Below are 13176 nucleotides of genomic sequence, written 5' to 3'. Positions count from 1 at the left end.
TTTCTTCCTTCACCAAATGAAGTTTAGGCTGGCTCCGTTCAAAGAAACATTTAGAATATCTGTTCCTCCATCCCTCGTTTTATTCAACAAGGAGACAAGGTCTACGCAAAATGAAAAACAATGCAGGTAGAGAGAAGAGGTGAAGCAAGCAATAAAGCTGAAGATCATGAAGAAGCAGAGTCTGCAGCTGGAGAGAGACTGCAGGGTGTAGGGCACTGTGACAGACAGCTGCACTACCTATGCTGCTAATGCCAAGCAAAAAAGCTCAGTCCTTTTGGTGTTAGGGCCTTGGACACACAAATGGCTAGAGTGAATCTACTACATGTGTCATAGCTACCTTAGAAGACTGAAGTATTACTGCAATCCATGCTAGATATCAGAGCATCTAGAAAGTTCAACGGCTTTGAGTAACTCAGCTGTGGGAGAAGCTTCGTTTGGCACTTTCACCTTGCTAGACAACAGAAAAGCTGGTTTTCTTCAATTTCATGGCTCACAGAACTATTAGTTCTGGGCTACAAAAGCTCTTTTACAAGCTGGATCAAGTAACCTTCAGAAATTCTTTCCAGACAGCATTATTTTCAAGTTCAAAGTTTCAAATATTTCTTAAATAATTTCACTAAAAAAATATGCAAGTCATTTGAAGAGGCATTCTAATAATTTGTAAGATCCAAAATTCAAGTATCATATAGCAGGAATCACACAGTAAGATAACCTGCAAGGGGTCGGAAATTTGTACCCTAAGATTCCTTCCCATCCTACACTCTTAAATCACCCTACACTTTACCTTTTACACTTCTCCAGTTTAGAAAAACACTAGTTTGGAAATCTGCAAGCATATCCAGGAATTTACCATGAATTACAGGTATTTCTTGAGAGACATCTGTTTTATGCTTTCTTCTGACATATTCTGATCATGTTTTTTGTTGCTTAAAGAGTTTGGAAACATTTACCATTATTTTTCACAGTGCTCATGGAAAAGAAGGTTGGCGTTATATTCCTATTGAAAACTGGGAAGAAAAAATCTAGAGCAAGTCAAATCAGCAGTGTCAGCATGAGAGATTAAAACAGGGGAGTTCCAGAGTTGTAGTTCAATGTTAAGATGGCAATTTAGTCTTTATCTCTCTCTCACACACACACACACTACTTAAGCATATAAATAACTAAATAAGAGTGAGGTATTTTGAGCACCTATCACCGAATCACTGACCAGGCCCCATGCATACAAACAGCTTATTCTGTTCATGATTTGGACTTTGGGGTCTTGACGGATGAAAAGCTGGACATGAGCCAGCAGCTTTAGCAGCCTGGAAGGCCAACAGTACCCTGGGATGCATCAACGGAGGAGTGGCCAGCAGGGAGAGGGAGAGAATTGTTCCCCACTGCTCTGCTCTCGTGGGACCCCATCTGGATTCCTGTACCCAGTACAGGAAGGATGCAGAGTTGTTGTAATGGGTCCAGAGGAAGGCCACAGAGATGATCAAAGGGCTGGAGCACCTCTTCTATGAAGAAAGGTTGAGGGCAGTGAGATGCTGGAGCAGGTTGCCCAGAGAGGGTGTTAATGTCCCAGCTCTGGAAGCATTCAAGGCCAGGTTGGTTGTGATCCTGGGCAACCTGACACAGTGGTTGGCAACCCTGCACATGGCAGGGGAGCTGGAACAAGATCGTGTTCAAGTCTCCTCCAACCTACACCATTCTATGACTGTGACATTAGATGACAACATCCAAGATGAGCCTTTTGGCAAACCCATCAAGAAAGCATTTAAACCATTACACAAAGATATTTGTGTGAATATGAGCATTTACAGAACACTTGGAATATAGTTTAGTTTTGACTAGAGTACCCTAAGACAATGTACAAACACAAAAAATAAAAATATTTTGTATACACACACGTATATATATACACATATGCAAGCTGTTTCTACTCTGACAACATTTAACTGTCTACTCAATTTATTTTTTGACCAGTTTCTCATTTTTTCAGAGACTATGGACAAAAATATGCATTTCAAAAAGTCAAGTATCAACTAGTATTAAGTGGTTTCAAAGGATAACTGTTGTTCTATTACAGATTTGCAAGTTCTTGCTTAGATACATTCTACTGCAGTGTTCCTATTCTCCAAGTCAACTTCCTTGACTCCCTTTCTATTCTAAATACCAATTACAATTTATTCAAACTCATTCATAACTTTCTGTTATTATTCCATAATCATTTTTACTTAACAGAAATTCTTGGCTTATGGTCCAGGACTAGAGTCTACATTTCAAACATGTATTTACTTTCGCATGCATTTGAATCCACAAATATTACCAGCTTGAAAGTTTTAGAAGCTTTTACAAACTACTTGTTTTGTCTATTAATTTCATTCAGTCACAGTACATTCTATAGTTGCACCACCCAAATTAAACATATTTTGTAAGTCTGCAAACAACTGCAACCAGCTCTATGAAATCCAGAAACTTCTACTCCCCAAGTTCACTCTCATGTGTTCTGTTATTTATTTCTTGTAGACTTAAAATCAATTTAACAGTTAGTAGCAGAGAGAGGCGCTAACTTACCTGACAAAATGAGAAGCTCAATGATGTCTGCATCCCCAAGGAATGACGCAACGTGAAGAGGAGTTCGCTTCTCAGCATCCTGAAAGCCACAGACCATACAGTTACAAAACACGGCTGATGACTGCAAGCATTAGTATTAGCAGGCAATGTGTTTTTACACGGTGTATATTTTCCTACAACTATTCCTGTTTGTGATTAAAAACACAAGTTCAACCCCTGAAAGAACGGAATTCAAGGTCTGAAGAAAACACATCCTTGCAAAAATCCTCAATGTTTTGTCACCAGGTTCCATCAGACCTAGCAGAGAAATTCTCTTCACTCTGAAATCCTTCATACGGGTAGATAAAATCTCATCTAATCCAAATTTAGATGAACTATCCATCACATTGCACACTGCATCACATCCTGCAAAGCCAGAACACAGCTAGACATGAGAGACATGGGTCTCCCAGGTCTCTTTTGGAAAGATTTGCAACTAAAAACTGTAGCAACATAATTGAGATGCTTGTAGACATCATACTGCAATGCAGTTTGCATCAGCAGTACTGCCTCACCATCAAGAGAGCCATCTTTGGAAGATGGTCTGGAACCATACACAGACAAGATGCAATTCTCACAGACCTGGAAGGTAATCAATCGTACACCATTTACTCTCATTGACTAATGCAGACAGAAATGGGCTTGTACACAGTGATGAAACTTTAAACACTAATTAGAAAAATATTACCAATTAGGACTGCAGCTTTTAATTTCTAAAAATTACTAATAATCTTGCATAGAACTTAGAAAGCAAAGATGTTTCCTTTTGATTTCTGTCACTTTCAAGATTAAGAAGTTAAATTTTCAAGACTTCTTGTGATTTCATATGTTATAAACATGGTATTTACGCGAAACCTTTTTTACTCCTTCATTCTGATGACTCCAGAACACAGGCCTTTAAAAGAAACTGCTGAATGTGATGATACAGGCAACAAATCACAACAGCTAATACTGCTTATCATACTGTTTTACCTCTGTTCTCAGTCCCAATATGTATTTCATTTGGCCTATAAACCACTAATACACCAAGTTCTAAGAGACTTATCAATTCAACTTTCTAAATTACAGCCTACCATCATTCAATACTGGTAACAAATTCACCACCTCCTGCAAATGATACCAGCAGAGAAATCCTACTGGTATTTGCACTCTCCCCCTGAAATATCTCTCTCAGTCTGTCAAGTAAAATATCTCTTTTAACATGCCCAAGAGGTCATCAACTGCAAGCTATTTTGGACTATCTTCAAAGTATGCTATAAATGTGAACAAATGAGCACAGCGGAATCATTTGTCATGTGCATGCTGAAAATTGTTTTCCAGCTGTGCAATAGAGCCACTGGTGTCCAGAATGAGCTACACACAATTCTTTCATTTGTATATTTTTTTCCCAACCACACACAATGTACATTTGTCCTCAACTTCTGCGGCCCCAGGTCAGAGAATAAGATGCCTCAGAGAGCTTCACCTCCTCACGCCATACAGGAATTACAAATTACAGGAATATGAAGCTGTTCTCCATTTTCACTTTCAGAATCAGGAGCACTGGATGATTCAGGGGCCACACTCCATAAGAGCTCCACATCCAACAGCGTCTGCTCAGAAACCAAAATTATAATAAACTGGATTCTCTTATACATTCAAGTTACCACAAGAGCTGAAGCTTCACCAAGGCTAATCTGACTGTGCACTGCTTGCTTGTTGACTTGCCATGCTGCCATCCCCTAAGGACTAGATTTGATGGCCTGCAAGAGTTCATACATCAAGATAACTTTTGTCAACTTTCATAAATACTGCTTCTCATTGCCTATACAAATACTATCCACTGCATTACTTTACTAGGATGCATGCAAGACGTGTACAAGAAAAGAATGTGTTTTATTTATTTTTACCTTCTTAAAGTTCATGCACAAATCTCTCCTAGTACAAGCGTAGTATTTCTAACTGTTGTCATACCTGTCAGTGATAAATTTTGCAGCAGCTTCCTGCTGCACTGCCAAGTCTGCCAACAGAGCTGAAACAGTTTGAAGCTGAACGCTAACAACACAAGAACAAAAAATCTTCTATATCAAGGAACCAAGGCTATTCAGTGCTTTGTTGATAATAAACAATATTTTGTACTAAACTGTAAGCCTGACAGAAGTTTGATAATCCAGGGAGGAAAGGACAGGAAACAAAAGTAGAACTGTTACGCTCTACTTTGCAGTACATTTTAAAACCAAAGGGATACTGATGGGTCTGAAACCTGGAGAAGAACAACAGAAGGAATGCTTCCACCACTGGAGTAGTAACTAACTGTAAGTAACCTCAGCTTTTGTTTTTGTAAGTCAAAGCAAAATTCTTTCACAGTAGATGAGAATAAAGTCTTCAGAGAAAGAAAAGTTTCCATCATTAAATTGTACTTGATTGATTTATCCAAGTTTTAGGCACAAAAGCCAAAACCTTTTCCATTTACCTCAGCCAGGCAATAACAAGTTCATCCTCACACAAACTATCAGAAGAAAAAAATAAGATGCACAGTGTGGGCAAATGAACACAAGAGCCCTCCAGGCAGCGTCTTCTGGGCTTCACTGGGAAGTGCCAACAAGATGCCTGCTGCTGAGCCTTGAGAAACTCAGCAGAGGAAAACTCTCGAGTTCCTGTTTACATTGCACTCAAAGCTGATAGAAATGCAGAGGAAATGGAGCACCCGCCTGCCCGTCCCACCATGCTCCTCGTGTCCTCCTGAGAGCCGCCAGCCACTCCAGCAAGGTCTGCAAAGCTCCTGGTCCAGGTGTTGGGCTACAGGTGTCATTCTGTGGCAGAGGCATTAAAAGGAGCACAAAAAATAAGACACCGGTGTAAGGACCAAAGGCTACAAACAGAGATGGGAATTAAAAAAGGAAATCTGTCGTTTCAGCAAGACAGTTTGGCAGTGCCCCAAACCTGAAAGGGGAGGCGGGAAGGAGTGATAACAGAGTTACAAATAGCACCAAGACAAACAATCAGGCCTGCTTCAAGTGCAGCTCTTAAAGGAACGAAAGGTCAGTAAGAGACCGCAGATAAGCTGAACAGTGGGTAAAAAAGAAGCTGAAACAAACACTGTCTCGCTAAAACCTATTAGAGGGGCTTACACCGGTTCTCAGAGATGATTCAGAGTTAACAGTATCTGTACTTCTTTATTTTTCAACTACTAATAAAGGAAATTATGAATTTAACAAATAGGTGATCAAGAGCAGAAGGCCTCAACAAGAAAAGCACTCAACACATGCTTCAGCTGTTGAAGGGATCCCGGTGGCACTGATAAGGTGCACCACAGATTAAGTCCTAAGTGCTTTACTGGATCAGAGCCCCAGTATACGTGGTGGGGCTCACATGAATCATACCATCCTACGCGGAATATTCAGGCACATCAAGAAACAGGCCAGCAGTTTCTCTTCAGCATAGCTTGCATCTCAAAGTAGGCAAAAGATTTGAACCTTTGTATCACCTGTTCAGACGAGATCATTTGGGGGACGTAATTATTATTACAATGTAAGAGGGACTTCGACAGAAGATAAGTGTCAGCATCCACGTCTTGTAATCCATCTGCCTGAGAAACCAGCAGAAATGGTTCAGCACAGTGCCACAGAAACAGCATTCACCAGGTGACTGAGAGCCGAGAGAAGGTTGGGACTCCCACCATCTCCAAGCAACCAGCTACAGCCAGGAGGGCGCAAAAACTATTCAAATTAAGTACTAAGACTGAGAAAACATACTGGAGAAGTGCATCGCAGGAGGTAGCACTGGATGATTATGTTCCAATATACACTCCTACTCTTGTCTCAGACTACGTGCACAGATTATTCCTGTTATGTCTTCTCATTTCTTCTTCACTTACAAGAACAGTAAGGTTAATGCACAGTATTTGAATTTGTCAAAGAGAAAATATACAAAAACTGCTCTTCTTATTAAATAGGAAAGTACTGTAAGAAAATAAGATGCTTAACAGTATTTCTACTACATAACATCAGCCACAATTGTTCTGCAAATAATTACTTACAGCAGTTAAGGGAAACGCAACTTCTTTTAAACTGAATTTGATAAACAAGGGTTTGACAAAGATACACAATCTGCAACCTTGTTAGAAAAACATGCTTCTAAAGGGCTTAGCCATGCACCATCTCACTGCCTGCTACTGTTGTCCTTCAAATGCCAAATTAAAAAGATTTTGTGCTCACTCTGATCATATTTATGTATTGACTTTACGTTACTTCAAAGTTTTCAGCTTAAATCTTGAGATTTGTTCTTCAACTAGTTTTGCAATGATAAATTGATTTTTACCAGTTTAGTGCATTTTGTTACTTAAATCAAATTAATTTTAGAGGAAAAGCTGTGGGCACCAGACCTCTTCAACTCTCTCCTTTCAATTACAGGTGGGTTTGCAACCTAACAAACAGGACAAGTGTTACTGTTCTGTAAAAATTTAACCTGTTGACAACACAGCCGTTAGCTCATAAGAAACTGCCTTACGGTGACAAAACAGAAGCCTTCCAAACATCCTGAATCCATTCCTTCGGAAGTTTTCTAACATGGCAGGAGCACTTCCAGAAGACAGTCACTTGCTTCCAGGATAGCTTTATCTCCTATGAGATTCCACAGTGCCAAAAAAAATAATTCCTGGATGAGAGCAAAGACAAGGGCCTGATTCCCAAGATGACTGAAATACCACGTGGCTTTGCCTTTTTGTCCCAAGTCGAACACGTCCCTCTAAACTAAGCGACAAGCTGTTTTCCACATTAGCTATCCTAAGCATGCAAATCCTTTCACATTCAGAATCTGAAACATGTGCACACTTGTACTGTCAAACATTTGCACCATCCCAAAAAGCACACTTAGCAGTATTGCAGAAGTATATGTAAGTTCCGTGCATGCGTGCAGGGCCTTGCAGTCTCTGCTGGTGCCATATCCACCGACCAGATCTGCAGGCAGAAGCGGGCAGGCAATGCCCAAGAGTCTTATACCACAACATGGCTTCAGCCTGGCCCATCAGGAGTCACTGCAGCTGCATTATATCTGCCAGCTCGCGACGTCTGCTTGAATGAAAATGAGCAAAAATTCACAGAATTGTGAGGGTTGGAAGGGTCCTCTGGAGAACGTCTAAATCCAACCTCCTGCAAAGGCAGGCTCCCTAGAGTAGCTCACACAAAGCATCCAGGTGGGTTTTTACCTCCTCCAGATAAGGAGATTCAATAACCTCTCGGCAGCCTATTCCAGTGCTCTGTCACACTCACGTCCGTATGGAACTTTCTGCGTTCCAGTCTGCGCCCATTGCCCCTTGTTCTGTCACCGGGCACCACTGAAGTAAGCCTGGCCCCGTCCACTTGACTCCAGTACAACAGATGTTCATAAGCGTTGATAAGATCCTCCTTCAGTTTTCCTGCCTGAAACTAACTCAGTGGTCTGCACAGCACTAGCCCACGTCCCATGCAGCCTGGGAGAGCAGGCTGCTGAACGCTACCCAGAGGCAGCCCAGGCTCTCCAGGGAAGCAGCATGTTGAGTCCTCCACAACACAGCACTGATCACCGCCAGCCACATGCAACGCTGCCCGTGCCTCTGTGATGCACAGCAGCACCACGTACCCCCAGGCACAGCATGGAAATGAGGAGGTCAGAGTGACTGCTGAATGACCTGAAAACACGCTTCTGAGCCAAGCAGCTGCAACTCACTTGCAAAACAGAAGTCAGAATTATAGCAGCACCCAGAAAGCAGCTGTTTTCATAAACATGTGCTTCCTGGCTTGGGAAGATTTTACTTATTTGACCAGAGTAAAAAAAAAAAAAAAAAAAAGTAACCTTTTAAACTGATTTGTTCTGAATTTTTTCCTGCAAGGTAAATTTTCTCTTAAGAAACGTGCATATATTTGACTCATTTTGCATAGTTTCTCCATGGGCTTTTTCTTCTGCCTTCCTCGAAAACTCTAAAATCTATAAAACTTTAGAAATCCCTAAAATCTGCTGCAAAAAGAGAGTTTTATTTCCCTCTTCTACTTACATTTGATTTATTTCAGTACTAAGACAGCATAGAAAAACGATCAACAAAGGACAAAGCATTGCCAAACAGTGTCAGTTTCCTCTCACGTGAGCCCAAGCACTAGAGAAACTAGCATGGAAGTAATTAAAAACACCCTTAAAATAGAAATGTAAGCAAGTATCACAAATAGCCAGTTGGCAGCACAGGGGCAAAACATGCTGCCTTTTGATCTCTTTAGTGACAGTTTAGGCATTTAACACTTCTCTGCAAAGACTATTCAAAACACAATCTTCAGACTTTGTGTTGACTGGTATTTTTCTAATTAGTACTAAGGACAAAACAGCTGCTCAGTCAGAACATTCTTGTGCCCGTTGTTACTAACTTAAATAGGATTCTAGGCAAACCACTCAATTGACTCTTTCCATTAAATACTATGGTGCTCATCTATAAAACACATATTCAGCATTTAACATTGTACCTGACAGATGAGAGCATCTCCCTAGCAACCATCACTAGCACACTTGCAGCCAAAGGATATAAAAACATTTGAGAAGCCTACTATAACCTCGTAAAAGAAACACTTTTTGAAAAGCTAACACAAAATACAGAGGAAATTTTAGGACTATCATGTTCACCTAAACTTTTTATTATTATTATTTTTGTTTTATATAATTTTTAAGATGATCAGGGAAAACAAATACGGAGGAAGCTCAAAGTAGAAGATGCTTTAAGCAAGCACTTTTGAGAAGACATTTCAAGAAAACAAGCAGTCAGTGAATCACAAGGAAAGCCTCACGTCAAGGTCTTCCTCCTCTGCCCAAATTCCTCACTAAAAACAGAAGCAAATCTTTCCATCCACTTGACAGAGAACTGAACACGCTCACCTCTCCTGCTCCTTTCTGCACCTCTGATCCAGATGTCAGGACCCTGCCTATCTGTAAAAGCTGCAGTGCCACGGCTGCACCAGGCTAAAGTGCTGGAATTAGCTCTGAATGAACTAGTGACTCTATGTCAGAGAAAGACATGAAGAAAAGGAAGGTTGATTCCGAAGTCTAAGAAACACCTGGAAAACATCACTCCATTTCTGCTTGATATTGTCACCAATCTGAGAGGCCACAAACTGTAGTCCAGACTGGCAAGATTCATTTCAAATAGTACAGATTTCAGTTAAAACCAAGTTTTAAGAAGCCTAAGGAAGAAAGAGGAAATGTGCAAAAAAATAAAGCTCAAGTAGAGAGTTTTTTCTCTGTTGAAATACTTAAATACTACTTGTTTGCAGCTGCTTACCATTGCTCTATTTAGAACAAGCCAATTTGAAGAACAGCAGCTCCTCTGTGGACAAACAGTGGCCAAGATGCTGCTTCCTTACTCTCACTGCTGAGACTTTTAGTTAAGCTTTGTTTCAAGTACAGTCAGATGGTGAATAAAAGCTCCTGATTTGTAAAGACTCTTCCAAAAAGGAGACTCTACAGAGAATAAAAACATGCAGCTTTCAGCTGTTTTCACTCATTTTCTCAATGTGCAAGAAAACAATGTCCTTCCGTGACCTGCACATTTGGAATCATTAAAATTACATTTAGAAATCACCTGCTGGAGATAATTATGTGTCAGACGAATAATGAGGACTCTACTGAAGCCCCCAGCCTTTTCCATTCTGTTATATGCTAATTGCTAAGGACATGATTGGCATTGCCACTGAGAAAGTTCACAGGCATGGCACTCACAAATCCCAGCACAAACATATCCCGGGTCACATACCAAGGCGTTGACATCTTCGGTTTTGTAGATCAACATCCGTATCTCCTCTGGATCACCGCTGAAAATAGCTTGGACCAGTGGAGGCTGGTAAAACAAAAGAGAAGGTACACTGTTATGGGTTTGTTTATTTCTCCCCTGCTTAAAAAGATAACATATTATTTATCCCAACAGTCATGAAAGCGGTCCATACGCACTGTGAGCAAGACTTCAGTACCAAGCTAACAAGAGCATCTCAGCACAAACTGGAACTCCCATCCTAACAGCACTTTTGTCAACAACACACCAATAGCTGAGATGGCACGTACAGAAAAAAGTAATGACATCAGATATTGTTGTATGCTTGCTGCTGACACATCACTGGCCATGCAATACACATTTAGAAACAGAATATTATCCAGATAATGAATTTCTGGACAATTACTAAACATTTTGTATCTTTTATACTGAGTAAATATGCAATGAGCACAGTTAATTTCAACCTCTCAAGAAATGAAATAATTATCACATTGTTTCAAGTCTATTATTACGCTATAATTAGGTGGAATGCGTAAACAAACTATCAGGCATACAGGAGAAGCAATATGTCACACTTATTCCACTGACGCTGCTGCCATCAGGGGCAGGGGATGCTGTGGTTAAGGAGTAGCTGCACCACTGCAAAACTACCTGTCCCCTGATGAAAAGCACATGCTAGAAACAGGAGGTGCCCCTATTCCAGCTGCCCACCCCACAGTCAGTGACACCCCCCCCCCCAGTCAAGGTGGGTGCCAGCCAGTCTGGGGGCTCATTGCCCACCCCAGCAACCGACAGAGAGGTCTGTGGTGTCATGTGATCACCAGAATTAAAAATAACCCTGCAAAATGGAAATGTGCCTGGCTACTTGAGCACATAAAACCACAACAGCTCTCCAGGCTTTGAGGAATGTAACAATCTTGTAAACAAGTTATCCCAAATACCATTATTCCCATTCTTTTCCCCGCAATATTCATCATAATCACATCTGAAAAACCCACTTCTAAGTTAGCAGTGTCTATTTTAAGATACATTAATCCCTTATGTCCTTAAGAAAGATTCACACTGGAATTCCACTCCTGCCACACCTCTGATAGAAAAAGAACTAAAACGGCATCTTTTACCACAGCTGCCTGATGTGCCTCATTGCACTGTGGGCTTGTGTACTGCAGCAGCTTTTTGCAATAGGAAAAAAAACCATGCCAATTCACTGGGACATTTACCATGCTTCCTTCCCAGCTCATGCCAGATGAGCCACACAGCATTCCCCGGGGGATGCCAAGCCAAAGCTCCGAGCCTGCACCGTCCTCCCTCATCCACCAACCTATATTCAAACATACTGGAACTTAACTAACAGTAAGATCTGCCCATTCCTGCATTACTCGGTACCAAAAGAAGTCGTTTCAAGTGATTTTCTCATCTTACGCCCATTGACACAATAGATCGAATTAGTATATTTCCTAGGCTGACCATAAACCTCACACTAATGGCTAGAAAGAAAGAGAATAAGAATGGTCACAACAAAATATTTCCCTTTCATGTATGTTTATCCCAATATAACAAAACAGACAAGCACAGAACTCCCCAGCTTCAGGCTGGATGGCAACACAACCCAGTGACCAAGACATTGCCAGGATCTTGGATCAGCATCTGAACAATCCTTCAGAAGCTTCTGAATTCTGTTACATGTAACATTTTTCTTCTCATCAGGAGAAGGTAAAATACTGTGTATTGTCAGATAGTTTGACCCTTTTTCCATCTGCCAGCGGCCTCCATCCGACACTTGGCTTTACAGGAAACGCTTGGCCTATTTCATTAGCATCAGCTACTTGACATGGAAAGTTGACTGAGAATAACACAGCATTCTTGAGACCTGCAGCATACACATAAGTCTCAATTCTCATCCAACATATTACACTGAGCTTGTTGTATGAGAACCCAGTATTTATTCTGCCTCTAAAGCAGGCTGTAACTCTCCAACCGCTGATACACACGAGGTAACTAGCTTACATCTCTCCAAAGGCCTTACTCCTTCAGCTCTTTTTTTCCCCATGACACTTAGTTTTTATAAATTCCTTGAATTGGGATCAATCACTGCTAACTGAAACAGTGAGACAAAGATGGCAGAGAGAGATCACAGTCTGTACATGAAAATAAAACACATAAAACCAGCATAGGCCAATACTCATCGAGTCATTGCTGTGCAATTGGCAATTGACTTCGCCATTTCGTAATTTGGCTTTGTTTTTAAAAGCAGTAGTTTTAAAAGAAGAAGCATATGGCTGTTAAGGAATTTTTCACACCAATTGCATTAAGATCTGTCAGCATGTGTACGATACCAGGGCACATATAATGTCCTGATTAGGAAAAACACGTCAGGAGCATGCTGAAGCACTGTTTCTGCAGCTGTAAATCAGAGGTAAGAATGTGCAACTGCTGGTCAGCACAGGATAAGGGTGCTGCTCTGTTCACCAGCCAACAGCGACAACACAGAGCCTGAGCAGCCAGGTGTGTGTTCATGACAGATGTCCAATGACCTGGACAGACTACACTCCTAATCTCCAGTGATATCCATACCTGTGCAAGAATGACTTCACCTTTAAGTAACTTATTTATTCCTGAAAGGTGAATAACAAAGTTTCCTAGCTATCAGAGTACAATATTCTTTTAAATCGTCTAAAACCCGTGACAGCACCATCAGATGGTTCTTCCATTAGCACGAATACGTTCCTTAAGCATTCTTCAAGTTTAGAAGCTGGTAAGCAATCAAGTTGGAGAGAAAACAGAAAGCAAACGCAGCACAGCTTATGTGTCTCTCT

The 13176-nt window shown here is 40.9% G+C and overlaps 1 protein-coding gene across 9 annotated transcripts in view; it reads right to left on the bottom strand.

Annotated features, from left to right (window-relative positions):
- Positions 1 to 13176, bottom strand: part of ANKRD44 (ankyrin repeat domain 44) — a 112147-nt gene that overhangs the window by 61138 nt on the left and 37833 nt on the right. For all 9 annotated transcript variants that reach the window (XM_052675049.1, XM_052675048.1, XM_052675052.1 and 6 more), the window contains exons 2-3: positions 10346 to 10429; positions 2560 to 2638 (exon numbers count right to left, since the gene is read on the bottom strand). In XM_052675049.1, coding sequence (XP_052531009.1) covers positions 2560 to 2638; positions 10346 to 10429 — 163 coding nt within the window. The remainder of the gene's footprint in view (positions 1 to 2559; positions 2639 to 10345; positions 10430 to 13176) is intronic.

This window comes from Tympanuchus pallidicinctus, unplaced genomic scaffold (genome assembly GCF_026119805.1).
Source record: "Tympanuchus pallidicinctus isolate F22 unplaced genomic scaffold, pur_lepc_1.0 scaffold15, whole genome shotgun sequence".
In the NCBI taxonomy this organism is placed as follows: domain Eukaryota; kingdom Metazoa; phylum Chordata; class Aves; order Galliformes; family Phasianidae; genus Tympanuchus; species Tympanuchus pallidicinctus.
The sequence above is the reverse complement of the archived record's forward strand: the minus strand, read 5'-3'. Positions and strand labels throughout refer to the sequence as shown.